The sequence below is a fragment of the Nannizzia gypsea genome, genomic scaffold, assembly GCF_000150975.2.
Source record: "Nannizzia gypsea CBS 118893 supercont1.6 genomic scaffold, whole genome shotgun sequence".
Taxonomy (NCBI): domain Eukaryota; kingdom Fungi; phylum Ascomycota; class Eurotiomycetes; order Onygenales; family Arthrodermataceae; genus Nannizzia; species Nannizzia gypsea.
The window spans coordinates 533,322-551,643 of NW_003345196.1; the positions used below are offsets into that span (position 1 = coordinate 533,322).

The 18,322-nt window shown below is 49.3% G+C and overlaps 7 protein-coding genes across 7 annotated transcripts in view; 2 read left to right on the forward strand and 5 right to left on the reverse strand.

Moving 5' to 3' along the window:
* MGYG_06805 (hypothetical protein) overlaps positions 1–549 on the reverse strand; it is a gene marked incomplete at both ends in the record, with an annotated part of 787 nt that extends 238 nt beyond the window's left edge. Inside the window, 2 exons of the mRNA XM_003170765.1 lie at positions 51–112; positions 321–549. Coding sequence (XP_003170813.1) covers positions 51–112; positions 321–549 — 291 coding nt within the window. The remainder of the gene's footprint in view (positions 1–50; positions 113–320) is intronic.
* Positions 550–925: 376 nt separating this feature from the next.
* MGYG_06806 (hypothetical protein) lies at positions 926–1,763 on the reverse strand (the record flags this gene model as incomplete). The annotated part of the gene is made up of 2 exons (XM_003170766.1): positions 926–1,528; positions 1,599–1,763. 2 exons carry the CDS (start codon positions 1,761–1,763, stop codon positions 926–928), a joined length of 768 nt encoding a protein of 255 aa, XP_003170814.1.
* A 265-nt stretch (positions 1,764–2,028) lies between these two features.
* MGYG_06807 (hypothetical protein) lies at positions 2,029–2,610 on the reverse strand (the record flags this gene model as incomplete). Its single annotated transcript, XM_003170767.1, has 4 exons — positions 2,029–2,059; positions 2,253–2,333; positions 2,391–2,479; positions 2,554–2,610. 4 exons carry the CDS (start codon positions 2,608–2,610, stop codon positions 2,029–2,031), a joined length of 258 nt encoding a protein of 85 aa, XP_003170815.1.
* Positions 2,611–3,435: 825 nt separating this feature from the next.
* On the reverse strand, positions 3,436–3,784 carry MGYG_06808 (hypothetical protein; the record flags this gene model as incomplete). The annotated part of the gene is made up of 2 exons (XM_003170768.1): positions 3,436–3,637; positions 3,732–3,784. 2 exons carry the CDS (start codon positions 3,782–3,784, stop codon positions 3,436–3,438), a joined length of 255 nt encoding a protein of 84 aa, XP_003170816.1.
* Positions 3,785–8,788: 5,004 nt separating this feature from the next.
* Positions 8,789–9,100, reverse strand: MGYG_06809 (hypothetical protein; the record flags this gene model as incomplete). The annotated part of the gene is given in 3 exon segments (XM_003170769.1): positions 8,789–8,872; positions 8,891–8,975; positions 9,057–9,100. The coding sequence occupies 3 exon segments, from the start codon at positions 9,098–9,100 to the stop codon at positions 8,789–8,791; spliced, it is 213 nt and encodes a 70-aa protein (XP_003170817.1).
* A 4,117-nt stretch (positions 9,101–13,217) lies between these two features.
* MGYG_06810 (hypothetical protein) lies at positions 13,218–14,819 on the forward strand (the record flags this gene model as incomplete). Its single annotated transcript, XM_003170770.1, has 1 exon — positions 13,218–14,819. The coding sequence occupies one exon, from the start codon at positions 13,218–13,220 to the stop codon at positions 14,817–14,819; it is 1,602 nt and encodes a 533-aa protein (XP_003170818.1).
* A 924-nt stretch (positions 14,820–15,743) lies between these two features.
* MGYG_06811 (glycerol-3-phosphate O-acyltransferase 1) lies at positions 15,744–18,214 on the forward strand (the record flags this gene model as incomplete). The annotated part of the gene is made up of 4 exons (XM_003170771.1): positions 15,744–15,917; positions 16,017–16,614; positions 16,668–16,936; positions 16,991–18,214. 4 exons carry the CDS (start codon positions 15,744–15,746, stop codon positions 18,212–18,214), a joined length of 2,265 nt encoding a protein of 754 aa, XP_003170819.1.
* Positions 18,215–18,322: the final 108 nt, after the last annotated feature.

The following is an 18,322-nucleotide window of genomic DNA, read 5'->3' on the forward strand; positions in this document are numbered from 1 at the left end:
AAGTCCTCGTGGGGGCCCTTGAAGTCGGCATCTTCGGAGTTGCGAGTGACACGCTCAACGCAGTCGTCGAAATGGTGCTTAGCAGGAGCGCAGGTCTTGGAGTTTGTGCATTCTATACAGACGTCAATTAGCTGGTGCTGATGTTGATGTTGATGCTGGCGGCGTGCAATTGGCAGGCAGCGTAGGCCGAGTCAGTGTATAAAAGCTGGTCGATACGGCCCAATTGATCTCAATTCATCAATTGAGCCATCCCAACCGCCTTAATACACCTTCCCAGCCAGCATTCAGCATCCACCAGATAGAAAAAGAGGTCTACTCACCCTCTACCAACTTGGGCATGATGTCCTCTGCCTCCTCCTCCTCTTCTTCCTCCTCTTCCTCCTCCTCGGCCTCTTCCTCTTCAGCGTCTTCCGACTTGTCCTCATCAGGCGTATCTTCGCCGGCAGAAGACGAGTCCTCGACCTCCTCGGCTGGAGGGGCTTCGGCTTCAACGACCTCTCCGAAGCTCAGCGAGCTCACGAATTCAGTGAACATGTCGGCGATACCCATTGTAGCGTTGGTTGGGAGCGTGGGACGGCGATATCCAGCGGGTGCAGAGGCAGCGGTTGTCAGGCGAGAATCAGTCCACGCCGGTGAGATGAGATATGCGTCTGTTGCTGGTCTCTGGGGACTCGGCTCGGCTTGAGATTGGTTGTTGTCTTCTTCTTCGTCGTTTTTCTTGATGTTTTGGGAGCGAAAAAAGGACGGCGAAGTTCGGTTTAGGCGAGATGTGATTGGTTGGTTTGGTGAAGTCACGTGAATCACATATAATTTGAGAAGCAGAAGTAGAAAGAGACGAAGACGAACACAGCAAGACGAGATGAAGATGAAGAGGTAAAGATGATGATGGCTAGACTACAGTACTAACAGAAGGATAGACAGATGGTTACTGACGGCGTCGGCGGAGTTGGGTCTCTAGCTCGCTGGCCACGCTCTGCTGCTGCACTTCCTCATATCCTGGGGGAGGATCCGTAGGTGTCTCGAACGACTGTCGACCCGACCTACTATCCGCTGGAGTCCCGCTTCCAGTCGTTGTCGTTGCCGTTGCCGTTGTCGTCGTCGTTATATTATTATTATTATTACTGGTGGTTGTGGTGGTGTTGGCGCTTTCATACGCCGGGAGGTCCTCGAGATGCACATTCGCAAAGTCGACCACGCCAAACGCACCCCCGTCTCTCCCCGTGCCTACCTGCGCTCCATCCCCAGACATCAACCCGCTCTCCCTCGCGCGCTCAACAGCCTGCTGCAGTCGCTCCTTGATCTGCTCATAGCTTGAGTGGAAATCAAACGCTCCTCCGTCTTTGAAAGTGAACTTGAGCTGTATGGCAGCGAAGGCAGGGGGTATGCCACCGCCCGAGACCGGCTGGACGACGGCGTTCCATACGTTAGGGCCGAAAAAGGGCGCGGCAACGTGAGTATCTGTGAGGTTCAGTAGAGGCGCCGAAAACGACTGGAAGTCTTGTGCGGGCTGTGACGGGAGGTAGACGATCTATACACGCATATATGTAAGATACATGTCTGTAACTCTGTAGCTTAACTCGGGAGTATAGACAGCGTACTCTTTGGTTAGTGAGGTGGACGTGTCCGGCGGTGCTCTGGCGAGAGAAAGACTGCTTGTCTGGGCCCGGGTGGATGGACTTGAGAGATATGCTCGTCCGCGCGGGGGAGGTGTATATGATGCGTTCGTTCGGCAGCAGGACCAGCCCTTTGGTCTCGTGGACCATGGCCCAACTAAGCATCCAGGACTTTAGTACCGTCTTCTTCCCCATATCGCAATATAGACAGATATAGATAGGTATAGGTATAGATAGGTATCAGGCAGCCGTGGGAGGGCGAGGCAAGGCGGTGGACATACTTTATAGACATCTCGAGCCGGGCGTCGGTCAGCAACCCAACCCTGCGACTGTCGAGTGCTCTGTGCCTCTTTACAGCCACTAGTCAGCTCGCTGCTAACGCTTGCTAGGCCGCTGGTCGTCAAGGGACTCCGTTTCAAGGGTGCGAGCCGTCTCGAGGTTGCGAGCTAGAAAGCCAAAGAGCGTCAACTATAAGCGTACGAATATTCGTAACAAGCGCGCCATGCGAAGCGAAAAAAAAAAAAAAGAGTGAGAGAAAAACAGGTCGACCCCTGCAAGTAAGCAGTTAAAAGTACTTTTATCTATGCTTTAAAGGAGAAATATATGGATACAGGGGGAGAATCACAGGCTCAGACGTACGTGAGAGTCCGCGGGGTTGAAGTTGATATATATAAGAAGATAGTGGAAGATGTAGCCTGGTTACCTAGGTAGCTGGTTGGCCTATGGCTGGGTCAGGCGTGTGGCTGGCTCATTATCTTCATGCAGGCTTAGACGTACCTTTTTGGCTCAGGCCAGACGCTGATAAGCTGTTTCTTCTGGTTCTTTGGTTCTTCTGGTTCTTCTGGTTCTTCTGTTCCTATGAGAGGCTGTACGGAGTGGCGGGCGGTTAGCTGGTTAATAGCTGGTAAGTTAGGCCTGTCGCAGTCAGCTAGTTAGTTACCAAGGGCCAATAAGGGTAACTAAGGAGGTGATCGCCGCTAGTCCGAAGCATGGACATGACATGCAGGTTCCCTCTGGTCTCGAAGAAGCAGACGACCGACAGTCAGTGATCCGTGGATGAAGTGATTCTCGTTAAGCTGCATATTGACTTACTCAACTAATATCCTTCATCCCTGGTTATAACAAGCGGGAAAGTCCCTCTCACAGCACAGCCACAGCCACGACCACAGGCGGTTGACACAGACTCTTCATCAACAGCAAAGCAGCCTTGAAAGGGAACCAGTATAACAGGATACCAAATAGGGGTAAAGAGAGAAAGGCAAGCTAATAACTCTCTGTCCTTTTAGCTTCTCTCAGAAGATCAAGGGACAGCGAGGGCCGACAGCCTTGTCATGGACGCCACGAGAGAAGACATGTACATGCCGATGCTAGGGCAAGGGTCTCCTCTCTCATCCCTGGCCCAACCTCGAAACCGACCCTGCTGCGTGGATGACCTGAATAAGCAAAGACAATCCATGAATCCTATGTTGAATTAACTTAACTAAGAGACAGACAGACAGTTGAAGAGACGTCTAAGCTGGATCCTTTGCGAAAAAAACAGACCCTCAGGTTTTTTTTTTTTTTGCATACCCATGCCCAAATCCTATATCCTACCATATCGTACCATATCCCTTGTATACCCATACATGACACTTAATAGCAGCGAACCATAGAACCCCGTAAGCATATCATCACATCAAACCATGGGTATACACCTGTTTCATCAAAACCCTGGGTATGCATCTATAAACCCGAAATGCAAACATGAAAGACAAGAGTTGATATCCAGACGGAAGTTGAAGAGGTAGCGAAACAAGTTGGCATCCTCTAGTTGGCGTTCAGATTATTTACCAAACAGCCTGTCGACGTCGTTGATGACCTTGTTGATCTCCTCGTTGTTTTCGGTGTCCAGGCTACCCGTCGTCCATGGATCAGAGCGTGCAGAGCTTTCGGCGAACTGCTGTAGCTGGCTACTGTTGGTCTTCGAGGAACCTCCACCGCCGGAAGTGGTAGTGGCAGAAGGAGAAAAGGACGGGGCAGGATGGCTACGGGAGACCGTATGTCAGTGCATGTCATGTTTGTCAGGCAAGGGAAAAGGGAGAAGGGAGAAGAAAAAGAAGAAAGAAGGGGAATATCTACCTGCTGCGTGCCTTGGAGTTGCCAGCGGAGGTGGTGGTAGATTGTTGAGGCATTGTAGCAGGAGTAGCTGGAGCAGGAGTATGTAGGACTCAGGAGTGTGTGTGTTATGGAGGTATGGTAGATTGGTAATGGAAGTTGTCTGTTTGTGTGTGTCTGTGTGTGTCTGTGTGTGTAGTTTTTTGTCCTTCTTCTGCTCCTGTTGCCAGGAGGGCAGGCCTCCTTTATACAATGTCATGTCAGAAGTCCCGGAACTCTCCCAAGTATGATAGACAGAGTAGAATCAAGTAGTTCAGTCCCCATACAATCTACGCCAAAGACCCGACTTAACATAATAAGCACGCAACATGGCCAATGAGAGGTCATGTATAGTTTCTTTTTTTTTTCTTTTTTTTTTTTTTTAAATTCAAGCCAGGCTAGGTAACTAACTATCTACCGTTACACCGATCGCCCGTTTTCATTATTTTCTGATTTCAAGTGATTTCAAGGCGTCATGCAGATTTAGGTCTACACGCCAACTCTATACGCTAGAGTTACTTGTCAGAAGCATACGGAGTAGGGTTACTTACCTTATCACATAGGGTTCATTCCCGGCATATGGAGACTAGTATCGTACCTTAGGTAGACACTATGGCGAGGACAATGAGATTGTGATGAGATGATGATGATGATGATGATGATGATGATGATGATAACATTCCCCCGATGAGGGTTACGGAGGATAGACAGAGGGTAGTTACACAGTACCTGTAGTATCGCCAATGAGGCTTCACTCCCCATCATCCGCCACGCCTGGCAAGGAGGTAGTGTCTCGGCAACTCTCATTTCGTTATGGCAAAAACGGCTGGGAGGATGATAGAAGATGGATAGATGCCAGTTTCAGTTTCAAGTGGTTGCAAATAACTACACACATAAACATGCCTTAACTAGCGCCTTCTTTCTTCTTTTGACCACATCAACGCGCACTGCATGCAGGGATGCCATTAATCAAGACGCTATTTAGCTTACGAGCATGATGACATTCTCCAATCCGAAGTAGGACTCTGCGTGTCTTCAATAAAAACAATAAGCAATCATGCAACAAATGACGCAAGTATACGTCTCGGGCTGATCAGACGCGATGGATGCTACGCGATTAACTTTCGCAGCTTTCTCCTCGATTTGGAGACACCCCAGCTAGAGCGCCGTCCACCCATTTCAAGAGACGGGGGCGAGCTTACGGAGTACCTAGGTAGTTACTGGTCCTAGGTCAACTTTGCTCATTGCATGAATCTAACACTAGGAGAATTATATATAACTATCTACCCTCTGTACTCTTCCATGTCTCTTCACGCTCTCCGAAATCCAAGGACATGGAGGCAACTGTCTTTTTATTAGGTCAACTAACTAACGGCTCGGGTGATGCTGTCAGTCATGGCCAAGTTGACAGGGTAGGGGTCGTTGGGAGCACAATCTGGGCTCTGCTTAAAATTGGAGCTTAGCGTGGCTATCTCAGCATTGACCCTCTGCATACTGCATAAATACGGAGTTAAGCCAGGTGGTTCGTTAGAGAGCTCGACGGGTGGCTGAATCCGAGCATTCAAAGCTTATTCAAAAAGAAAACACAGGGGAAAAAGAAGAGATATCTTGTTGTGTCACAAAAGAGCTAGTTACCGAGTACATGATTCCTTTTTCCAATGCTTCGAGTAGCTGCAAGTTATCGTGTATCTCCGGCTAGAGGGGTTCCCCTTCCTCTCCTCTCTACTCAAAAGGCAATGCGCAATCTACCGAAGTCGGGGCCTTTCCCCGGCCCTCTTCCCCTTGCTTTTACCGGAAAGAATAAGCAATTAGCTACTAGGTAGGCACCAAAGAAGCAAAAACGGCAAAGAAAAAAAAAGAAGCACCGCAAGTCATTAACTACCTAGGTTAACCATATAGCCGTTGTTGTATGTATTTCCGTTTGAAGCCACCTTTCACATCCCATCGCCTCCAGCTGAATCTGGCGGAAGCAACCCGGGAGCTCTTGCGCTTTTCTGATTATTCGCTAGCTAGCTTACCGATTCCTTTGCTCGTTGTCTGAATCCACCACTGGGGCAACGCATGTAGTTAAACTGCTCCGTGGATTTCTATGCCTCTTCACGCTATTCAAAGTGCCAGGATACGGAGGCAGCTGTCCTCTCCATCGGGCCAGTAACGACTTGATTGATACACAATGGACAGGGCAGTTTTCGTACAGAGCAGTTAGATACGCGTGCTGGCTCATGGGGATACTTGCTCAGGTAGGCATCTGGGTCTGGATTTAGCTCGATTTGCGCCGCCAAGGAGGAAAAAGTGCTTGGCAAGAGTGCCAGGCACTCTTGCCAAGTAGCAGAAGTCGGTGCTTGAACATCATTCCCCTATCGCCAAAGTAAGCGGTTGTTTGGGTCTGTCCACTTTTGCGGGTTACGTATAACTAGTCCTAGGCTTCTGATGGGAGGTGGGGCTGCGGTTACTCGACCGCCTCTGTTTGCAAAGACCGGTACCGAGAATGATAAAAGGGTCCGGATATAACGTACTGGCCTAGGATATGAATGTGTGTAGATGTGTTTTGGATACAAAAAGAAATAAGGTAGAAGGCAGAAAAAATGGGAAATTACTTTTGCTTTTTCTTCACTGGAATTCGATGGATATTGCTGCTGTTCATGGAATGAGGGTCAATGATTTCATCATTTGTGGTAGGACGGCGGGCGGTAGTTACCGAGTGGTTCAGAGACGCCGGTCAGACCGCTCCAGGGCACGAATCCTCGTCCCCGAACCTTTCGCCCATCCACACAATCGACCCCTTGTCTCTCTTGTACTTATCCTCCTATTCTTCACCCTGCCAAACACCCATGCATTGTTTGAGTTCCTCTGTCCTTTCGTCAGCATGTCATTTCGCATCTTTTACAGTACTATCATCATCATGCACGGTTAGTCGGTGTGCGCGATGGGGATGTGGATGTGATTCTCGTTCTCTCTCTCTTTTATTTTTAAGCTTAGGGTTCTATCCGAGCAAGTATCTTTCGCCCAGGAAGACCCAGATCGATGCTTCTGATTCTGATTCTGATGCTGCTTCTTCTTCTCAGCCAGATCCCATGCATGATTTGAATTATAACTACCTGGGCAGTTATTTGACTGCTCACACACGTGAAAGAAGTGACAGTTGTTACTTTTTCTACTGACAGATGAGCAACTGTAGCCTATGATGATGGTGAAAGTTTATATATAAAAATTTCTATTTAACAAGTAGTATATCATTACTATTTATAAGATAAAAAAAAAGTATAGTTTTTTAAATATAAAGGAAAAAATCAAGTTTATAGCCCTTTTTTGGTGTAAAAATAACGATGCACTCCTGGTGTTATCCTAACGACCAAGTAGTAACTGTACGGACCTCCCACTGCGAGCCCAAATTATAGTTTGCCTAAAACATTTCAAAGTCTTCCTTTTCTTTTCTTTTGTTTTCTTTTTGGCAGATCGCGAGCTGGCGTGCAAGGAGTTTTACAAGGACAGGGTGCGGATGAGCTTAGTTACACTTGCTCCGTAGATCTGCGCGCCACACCCTTCTCCATCCCACCTTTATCTTCCTAGCGGGAAATGGAATAGGGGGCTTCAAAAGGCCGTTATGGCCTGACATCTACGCGCGAGGGACCTGTAGATTTCCGCACTTATGGGGCTTTTTTGCATCCGTAGTATCCGCGAAAGCACCATTCCTTCCCACTTCTCTGTATGGAGGGAGCACTCTGTCCTACGTTTTTTCGTGCTTGGCCATTGTTCTCTTAGTTAACTATCTAATCTACCTACGGAGTAAGCTTAAGCCAGTAGCCCGCATGAAACGAGTTGTGCAGGGACGAAAGGGCACAGGTGATCGTACCGGGTCCGCGGTCTTGCGTAGAGTCCTCCTCCCCACGGTCTTTTGAGCAATTATGCAACAATGGGGCAACAAGCGAAGGTAGCAAGTATCAGAGCTGATCTGGTGAGGCCGTTTCGGTAAACGACGGCCACAAGACAAGTCTGTTGATCAGTGGTAATCAGCCCTGGAACGCCATTTCTTCCTTTCCATCTTCTTTTTTACTTTTTAATTTTTTCTTTTCTTCTTTCTTTTATTTTTTTTTTTAATTTTTTTGCAACTTTCGGCGTGAACTACTTGACCAGCTAACTAACGCGACAATCCGCGCTTTTCCATCAAGACTCTCGAGTTCGTTCTCTATGTGCAGATGACGCTAAACCCGAAATCAAACAATCCACTTAAGAAGTCTTCCTTGCTCAGGTACTGCAGGTTTGCATGCCAAATAGGCAATTATGCAGCAAAATAATTTACCGTTGGCGGAGATAATATGGCGGTTGGCCCTTTCCACTCTACAGCTTGCTTGACTAGATCATCCGTTGTCAAGCTGGGGCACTCCATTATCCAGACTTTTTTTCACGACATCTTGCACAGCTGGTTGGCCAGATGCGAAGGATAATTGAGAGGATAAAGGTAGATACTAAGCAGAGGGCTGTGATGAAACTAACGCAAAGGTAAGGAAGTTAAAAAGACAAGGAGGGCTCTCTTTTTTTATTATTAATTTTTATTTTTAGCCGGAACGGAAGCTGAACTTGATGTGTATCAAAGTCTCTTTTCGCCCACCCCGAACACTCGGGACAGTGTTTGTTCAAAACACAACCGACAATCAAATTCTGAACATATACGGTAGAAGAACAGGCAAAGAGAAAAGGACTCTTCAACAACTCGAATCCAGCAACTGAGACGGAGATAAAAAGGGAAGGAGGATAAAAAGACAAGCTCCACAAGGGCTGCGAAATTGCAATCAGAGCTAGATCCATAGGAGAAGGGCACATCCATGGAGGCCTTTCTTCGTAGGGCGCCAAAGTCGAATTTTTTTTTTTTGCAACCTGGCAGGTCTCGTTGATTAGACGTGAGGGATGGGATGGTTTTTTCAAGCCCGTCCTCATCGTTGCAACGGGATATAGGATGCTGGATGCTGTTGAGGCACTCCATGGGAGATGGAACTTGATGCTTACCAGAACGTTGTCTCCACAATTTTTGGTGCGGTAACTAACTAGTTAGTTACGGTTCTTGGGTGGCTTGTTTGTGCTCTGTAGCAAGGCTGGATGTCAATATACGCCTTCATCAGGTTGACTACCTAGTTAACGGTTCTTACCCAGTCAACTAGGGGGCATGAAACTCGACGGATAGAGGTCAGCTCGTGGAATTGGTCAGTAACTTTATCGCCGAAGCGAGTGGCCCTACATACAAGGTTAAACAAATGCAAGGATTAGTCGTAGCCCCTTTATCTGCCTTTTTCGGTTAACTCGGTTTAGACATACCTAGTTAGATATTTGGTTACTAGATGTTTTTTGGGTCCGATCATGATGATGACCTTGATCTCTTCGTCTGCCTTTTTAGTTATCAGCTAGAACCCATGCCTGGTTTAAATTCTACCTACCTACGTAGCTGGTTCACCTGCGCTGGCAGACCACGCTAACCAACAAGCAATAACTTCATTTACAGCGTGACGGTCCTCTATTGACACAATCCAGGTACAGACATGTACGGAGTATGTACAATTTTGCCGGCTAACGAAACCTGTGCTGCGTCGCTAACTATTGTGGGTTAAATAGGTATTCAAGTTCTCCATATCTAAACAGCCCGCAAAAGACAAATACGGGGGATGGTGAAAGAGTCCGGATATAAGGTGCCTACGCAGGCTATAGATGTGTGTTTCGTAAAAAAGAAACGAGAGGAAGAACAAAGTAAACAGAACGAAAGGAAAGTGAGAAAAAAAGGAAATTACTTTTTCTTGCTTTTTAGCTGGAAGGCGTCTACTTCGAAGGATGCTTCTTGTTTCTACTGAAAGGCAAAGATTTCATTATTTGCAATAGGACAGTGGCAAGGACCGATGGTTCAGAGAGGTTGATCGAGACGCTCCAGGGGCGAACCCATCCTCACAATTGAGTTATATATAGGTACGCTATGCTAAGTATGCTGGTGGTTCAAATCTTCGGATCCCGATCGCATCCATCTCCCTCTTCCTCATCCTTGCCAAACCCGTGTATTATTTGACTTCGAGCAGGAGATCCCCTATTTCATCGTCGGCCTCTCGCACCAGCGCATCTTTTATTGTTAAATCGCCTCTTGACACCAAACCCCGAAGTTGTGACAAAATCGATTTTTGTCACAACTTCGGGGTTTGGCCCTACACATGTATATGAAGATATCTATGTAACTCATCTTCTCCTCATCATCTATGCATGATTTAGTTGCCGAACTTTTGAGCAAGCTAGTAGGAACTGTTTCTACAAAGAGGGTAAAAAAACAAGCTGCACAAGGACTGCGGAATTCCAATCCAGGCAAGTGTCAAAACTTCTAATTATGCAGCTTTTGACGGATCTGGGATAGTTAGATGTGGGATGTTTCTTTCTCTTTTTTTTTTTTTTTTTTTCAGGACTGCTCTGGTTGTTGCAAAGGGATATGGAATGCTACTGCGGTGCTCCAGCCGAGTTGGACTTTGACGCTGACCAGTACGTTGTCTCTATGAGTCTGTTGTGGTACATCTCTTGGAGATACTAAGGGGGCTTAGGTGGCTTGTCTGTAGTTACTCCGTAGCAAGGCTGGATGGATATCAAGATGCGTCTACCGTGTATGCATTAAGGGGATCCAATAGTCCACAGAGTATCGCGCAAAGTGCGTTGGCTCAGGTTATCTTAATTAGCGGACTATGTGCATGGGGACTTCCATTCACCTCTCGAACGTTTCTTCTCCCTTTGCATAGTTTATACGGACCAAAAGGGTATATTAACCATCCACAGCTGCGACTCTTTACTAGGAATAATATCAATTAATCCGGGCTAATTGATATTAATACGAAGCAAATACAAGGATTGGCTCTGTGTTTTGTTCCTAGGGACCGTCATTGCTTGCCATGTTTGGCGAGCGTGGGATGATCAGTGCATCCGCTTGGTAGGCATGGCTTCCGACATAGCACCTACTCTATACGTTGATCATCTAAGAAAATCACAACTTCGCTTAGAGGTATCGTATGCAGCTGGGCTCGAGGACGGGCCAGCAGGAATTTATCGGGTATGCATCAATGTAAGAAACAAGAGGGGGAGAGAAACAGTAAATATCAGATTTTTAACAGTTATGTTTGTGGATAGGGTTGAAATTTACGTGTGAGAAACTGTAAATTTTAAGACTTGAACGGTTTTTTTCAGACCCCTGTATTCCCCTTTGGAGTCATGTGACTTTAGGTAGCAGCTGCTACCTAAAGTCACGTGGTATTATGCGGGCCTGGGGAGCTCTCATGCTTACTAAACAAGTGACGGAATTTTGTCACTTCTTTAGTAACGTAGTTTAAGCAGCTAGGGAGCGACAAAAATGGAGGCAAAAGTAACGCGGCTTTTGACTGTTCCAAGCTGGCTGACTTGTTTTGGGAAAAGGAAAGTGGACAAAACAACATCATTGGGGCAGGAGGTGCTAAGGCTGCTTAGTAAAGAGTCAGACCTAGAATTGGCGCTTCATGCACGCTAAGCCCAATCGAGGGACCAACCATGGTTGGTCCCTCGATTGGGCTTAGCGTGAACTGATGTTTAGCGCAGAGGGCTGTCTTCTTTGGGCAAGGAGCAAATAAGTGTCCCGTGTCTGGGGAGGAGTGTATGTATGCGCATGGGAGCAGTTCCTTTTGTGGATGTTGTATCTTTTTTATTTTGTAACTTTTAGCAGATCTGGTGGATCAGACACAGTGGATGAAGATACTGAATTTTTTTTTTTTTTCAGACCTGTCCTGGTTGTTGCGCTCCGGGAATGCAATGAATGGGATGTGGGATGGATGGAATGATGCTGTCGAGCTCCAGGAGAGGATTTGGTTATCTCCACAGGGTCCGGTCCGGTCCGGATCTTAGCGCCAAAGGGGCCACGCTGGCTTGTTCGTCTATCTACCTGTTAGACAAACATTGTAGCCAGGCATGACGGTTGAAATGACGCTCGAACAGGCATACCCCCCGGAATACCAGAGGTAGCAAGGCTGGATATCAACATGTGTCCACCGCGTACAGGCACTCGGTATGCATCAGCAAGGTAACTCAATTGAGCAAAAGATGTTGGCTTATGTTATGTTGATTAACAGGCAAGTTTTTTCTTTTGCCTCTCGTTTGTTTCTTCCCCTTTTTGTATAACTGATAACTAGTCTTTTGCTGGGTTTAATACAAACCTAAGTGCATGTTGACCCTCCTTAGATGCGACTCTCTACTATAGATTATGTCTATTTAAGCTGGGCTAATTGATATTAATCAATACGAAGCAGATGCAAGGCTGGCTTCACTTGTAGGTAGTTAGCTATCTCCAGCACAGCCTCAATGTAACAAAGAATAATCAACTCATGTTAATTAATTAACAGACCGTGACTATGGGCTTTCTTTTTATTTCGTTTATTTTTCATGGTCATTTGCTAGATTTATATGACCATAAGTGTATATTAACCCTCTTTAGCTGCAGGCTCGCACAAGAAATTATGCTGGTTTAAACCAGGTTAATTGATATTAATACGAGCAATCACCAAGCAAATTCAAGGGTTTGGGCCGTCTCGGTGGCAATCGTTATTGCTTGCACGGGTTTGATGGAGCATGGCCGATAAATGTACGCCGTTGAGCATCGACAGACATCACTGCCCCTATGGCACTGCCCCGTAGTTGACTGCCCCTGGTCGCCTGTGTCCATTTAACCGCGGAGATACCTAGATAACCACGGCCTAAAGGCGATATTTTTCGGGAAGATTTCAATTTCAGGGCTTGGTGGGATCTGTGCAGCTGCACTCGGGATCGGCTAGGCAGCAGGAATCTCCTGGATGCGCATCACGGGCCATCAACGCAAGGGACGAGATGAAAATGACGAGAAACATGCAGAAAAGAGAACGGAAAAACGATGGATCTCTCTGCTGGCATTGAAACATGGCTTGGAGCCTGCAGAAAGAACGACGCTGCCTGGTGTCCTGGACGCATCTCCCACCACTTAGAGGCCCGAGAATCAGCCATTGACGGTGAATTGCTGCACGCACCCAATCACCAGCTGTCATCGTGACTTAACCCTTGCGAAAGTCGTATTTCTCCATGAGGCTGAAGGCACAAGAGCACGGAAAAGCCCTTTTTATTTTTGCTGCCTTGACTCTTGACGTGGCTGTGGAGTGAGTGGTTCGCCCTTTAACGTGAAGCAGCGGAGAAATCATTTAACTACTGGGCTAAGGCCACACTGGACGAGACAGTCATCAGATAACCAACAAGAGGCAAGCTGGCTTCTTACATTCGCTCGAGTCTAGATGAGCTAGCTATAGTTAACCAACTATTTAATTATTTGTTGTTCATCTGTTTTCGCTGCACGGCTAAAGCTGACTGCGACGGATGAGCCTGGCCTGTTTGCCATTGTTTACTGCTTCATACATACGAAGGAATCTCCATCTGATACCCCCTAAGACGGTCAAAGGACAGTGAATGGCCATGGAACCGCAGGACCAGTCATACCAGCAGAGCCTTGCTCAGTCGCGGGTCGGTGGCGGCGGCGGTGCCTCAGTCCGCAGCAGGTCGTCCAGCGTCGTCTCGACCAGGACGGGCGTGACCATCACCACCTTACAGGACGACACCAGGAGTGTCCGGAGCATGGAGCTTGTCGTGGGAGGAAGAATCTTCCACATCAGCCGAGACGGCTCCAGGATCACAGAGCATCCAGGTCTTCCGCCGTACACAGCTGCGCCGCCCGAGTATTCCTTCCCGGACACAAACATCCTTAGCGCAATGCAAATGCACGAGCTGCCGGCCCCTAATATCCCTGACTACGACCACATCGCATGGCCAGAGAATGAGCATGACTATCACCAGCACCCGGTAACGAGACAGCGGATTCCGTCTGTGAGTCTGACGGAGGACAGGACGGAAGAGCGTAGTGAGACGCCTCGGCTGCAGGACAGCGAGCATCTCGTCGCTGAGTTGCCGGGGACTCCAGTCGAGCGTGAGCGGAGAGGCTCAGGGTCTGGCTCTGGGCTGGTTTCTCGAGCTCACTCGTTCGTCCCTGGACCTGAGAAGATCACCGTCGTAGCTAAAAGACGTTCGGTGTCGGAAAGCAACATCCAGGCCAACCTCTACCCGAACGCTCATCACTACAATGGCAACAGCAGCCCTAACAACAACAACAACAACAACAACAATAATACCCATTACAACAACAATGTCCACAGACACAACTTTCTACGACGTCGCAATGGCATCCGTCTCCCCCAGCTGGACACAGGCATGTCCTTTGAGTCGCTACGGAACGCCATCTTCAGCGCAGGCCCATCCTCAAGCCCTCGCATGACCCATTCCGCCGGCCCCAGCATAGGAGGCTCCAGCGCCGACTTCCAGAATGGAATTACCCACAGCCGCGGCAGCTACAGCAGCAGAAACACACCGACAGGCGAACAGTCCAGCGTCTCCCGCGGCCGCTCACCACCCACAAGCCCCCAGGCCATCCCCACAGCTACAGCTACAGCAGCAGCCATAGCCACGGCCACCGCAACGGCAGCAGCAACAGCAACAGCAACCCGGAACCCGCTCCTAGCCATCCCGCAGGGCCCTGCCATGGTCGAAGAAGGCTACGCCGACACCGACGAGCCTCCAGCCATGGACACCGAGAACGAGGTTAGCATCCACTTCTCCCGCATGATCCGCAGCATCGACCGCGAGCACCGTCGGGTTCTTCACCAGAAATGCCGTGAGCTAGCCGACATGCGCGAACGTCTCAACGAAGTCGACCAGGTGTACCGCAAGGAGCTGAAGAACCGTGAATTCGTCATCGACGAGCTGCGTCAGGCTCTCACCCGGATGGAGTCCCAGATGGACGAGAAGATTGAGCGAGCACGCAACGAGGTCGAGGATGTCTGGGAGCGCCGCTGGAAGGACCAGGAGAAGCTGTTGCTGGATATGCAGCGGCGGGTGAGCCAGGCGGAACTCAGCAGGATAGTGGGACGCAGGAGAGGTGCGCCGGCCAGGGAAACGAAGTTGACTCCAGTGTCTCCAGTTTCAGCGCTGGAGGACGATGAGGAGGTAGAGCGTTGGTATAACTGACAGGTTAGAGTCAGGGGCTCGGGTGTTACATCCATCTACATCCACATCCACATCTACATCTACATATATGTCGTTTATAAGGGAATTCATGAGCGACGGAGTTGGGGCAAAGCGACGGATATCTAATAGCTGGTCTATGTATTTCTTCTTTCTTATTCTTATTCTTATTCTTGGTAGAAGTTGCATCACTCTGCATCATGCATCTCCAGCTCTCTCTGCCATAGGCTTCAGCTTCAACTCGCCTCGACCTCGACCAGCCATGTTCAAAGCATGTCATCTCTTCATGCCATGCAAGAAACCTTCGCCTGCGTAACATCCATGCATAAAGTAAAGAGTTTGCTGTCACTTTTCACGTCCTGCTCCAGCCCAGCGTCTTCGCCTCCTTCGGCTAATTCTCAAGCAAGCACTCAATCCACGCACCGAATGGTTAAATAAGTAGCTTGACAGCTTCCCTGCTGCTAACTCCAGGGTTAACCAGTTATTCGACCAGCAAGTTCGTGTCTCAGTCCAGCGAACAGCGAAGAAGGAAAAAGAACATCCAGGGGCGGGACGGACAGTTAGTGAGCGCTTCCTGGTTATTAGTTCAATATTTAACCAGTTGGCGATGCAAATATAAACACCCGGGCAAAAAAAGATACGCAGGTTTCCCCCACCAGCGAGACAAATACCACCAGCACGGACTCCATCGCTGGATAAGACGAAGAAAGACGAAAGAAGACGAAGAGAGGAGGGCTCGCTTGAGCTGCTGCGTCGAATACTCCAGCTTCACCCTTTCTACTACCAAGTAACCACCCGGACGTCCCGCTCTATGGTTGCAGGGCCATCACCTCGAAGGACAGTCACTGTCTATCCCACGAACACGAACAACAAGAACCCATAGCCGGCTCGTGGATACCGTTGATTGCACTGTTTACGGGATAAAAGATGGCGTCCGGGGACAAGGAGTACCGGCCGATGGTCACTTGGATGTACGACCTGATCCTCTGGTTCCTGTCGCTGCTGGTCGACCTCTTCTTCCGCGAAGTGCATCCTCGCGGCTCATGGAAGGTCCCCAAGAGAGGGCCAGTGATTCTGGTCGCTGCTCCTCATGCCAATCAGGTATATACTCTATCTTAACCGAGATGTGTTGCGTTGTGTGTTGGATTGTGTGTTGCGCTGCGTTGCGATGTGCTATGGAGATATACTAACGTCTACCAGTTCGTGGACTCCCTGATACTGATGCGCGTTATGCGCATGGAACTTCACCGTCGAATCGCCTTCCTCATCGCTCAAAAGTCGTTCAAACGCCGTTTCGTCGGCTTACTTGCTCGATTCACCGGCTCTGTACCCGTTACGCGAGCAATGGACAACCTGAAGCCAGGGAAAGGAACCATCTATCTACCGGACCCAGTCAACAATCCTACCCTTCTGCGTGGCCACGGAACAGACTTCACTTCCTCCGCTTTTGAAGTTGGAGGTACCATATCGTTGCCGTCTGTTGGTGGACGCTCGAGCAGTACAGATATCGGCGAGATCAAGGGACCAGAGGAGATTATATTGAAGAAACCGTTCAAGACTCAGCAGGCGCTGCAGCAGTTGACGGGACGAGACGACATCGACGAAGAGTGCAACTTTAAAAAGGGCGCGGATGGGAAGAGTCCGGCTGGCTTTCAGGGCTCGAGGTTCAAGGTCGCGCCGCATGTTGACCAGACGCAGGTGTACAATGCTGTCTTTGAAACTTTGAATCATGGAGGCTGTATTGGTATCTTCCCGGAGGGCGGAAGTCATGATCGTCCGGATTTGTTGCCATTGAAAGGTACGAATTTTTCTCTCTATATATTATCATCTACTGTGCTGACATGTTCATAGCTGGTGTTGCGCTGATGGCACTTGGAGCCGTGGCTGCTAACCCTGACTGCGATGTGACTATTATACCTGTTGGAATGAACTACTTCCATGCCCACAAGTTCCGGTCTCGGGCTGTCATTGAATTTGGAAACCCGGTCAAGGTGCCTCCGGAGCTGGTCAAGATGTACAAGGAGGGCCAGAAGCGAGAGTCTGTAGGCACGCTGTTGGACACGATATACCAGGCCCTAGTCACCGTCACCGTCACATCTCCTGACTACGAATCACTCATGGTATGTTTCAATTGCATTTAACAAGTAATATTACTTGGCTAATCAATTGTATAGGTCATTCAAGCTGCGAGACGACTGTACAACCCTACAGGGAAGAAACTGCCCCTGCCGATGGTTGTCGAGCTCAACCGTCGTCTGGCCAAGGGCTATGCTCACTACAAGGACGATCCCCGGATCATCAGCCTGAAGAAGTCTGTGCTGGACTATAACAAGCAGCTCCGTATCCTAGGCATCCGAGACCACCAGGTCCAGTATGCCAAATTCTCCATTTTCAAAGTCGTTGCCACTCTCATCTACCGACTGGGCAAGCTGGTAGTCATGGCTATCGGCACCCTACCCGGCTTCGTCCTCTTCCTGCCCGTGTTCGTGGCCACCAAGCTTATCTCTATCAAAAAATCCCGAGAGGCACTGGCGGCGTCCAGCGTGAAGATCCAAGGCCGCGACGTGATGGCTACCTGGAAGCTGCTCGTGGCCCTGGCCTTTGCGCCGCTGCTCTACACCTTCTACACCGTTCTGCTCACTTACTGGACCTACAGCCACCGGGTCTGGGGATACGTGCCCGGCTGGGTCCCGCTCTGGACCATCGTCCCGCTCGGCTTCTGGATCTTCCCGTCCATCACCTTTGCCGCTCTCCGAATAGGAGAAATCGGCATGGACATCCTCAAGTCTCTCCGTCCACTGGTCCTCTCTCTCAACCCAAGCTCAGCCAACACACTCGTCCGGCTCCGAGAACGACGGGCCGAGCTATCCATCCAAGTAACCGACCTAATCAACACCTTGGGCCCAGAGATGTTCCCTGACTTCGACTCCTCCCGCGTCGTCTCCAACCCCTTCAAGGACACCATCTTCCGCGAGAACCTGCCGTCTTCCTCCCTCGAGTCCCTCGAGGACACCCACGAGACGGAAGAACCACTGGACGACTACGGCCGTCCACGAGTCATCCACCGCTCGCACACCGAATCCTCCATGCAGGACCAGCTGCCTCGCAATGAATCCTTCCACGACCTCGCCAGCTTCGGCTTCTTCTCTACCCGGCCCTCCAGCCGCAGTCGCAGCCGCAGCAGCTCCAATGGCGGCCTGATAGGTTCCTCTGGCTTCCCGCTCAAGGAGTTCAGCACGCTCGACACGAAGGAGAGCTTCGACGAGGTGAGCAAGCGTATCCGGGGCGCGATGCGGGAGCGAGGCCGCCAACGACGGCGCAAGAGCGAGGACTCGAACATGTGGGAAGCCGCCTCGGACTCTGGATCTCCGTCTCCAGAGAACCGCAAGGACGTTTAACCTCTCTCTCTCTTTCATCTATCTATTTTTTTATATCAGACCGTAAAAGCAAGGAGGAAAAGGAGTCCATGGTTTGGATGATCTTACGATGTTGTCTTCAGGGTCCAG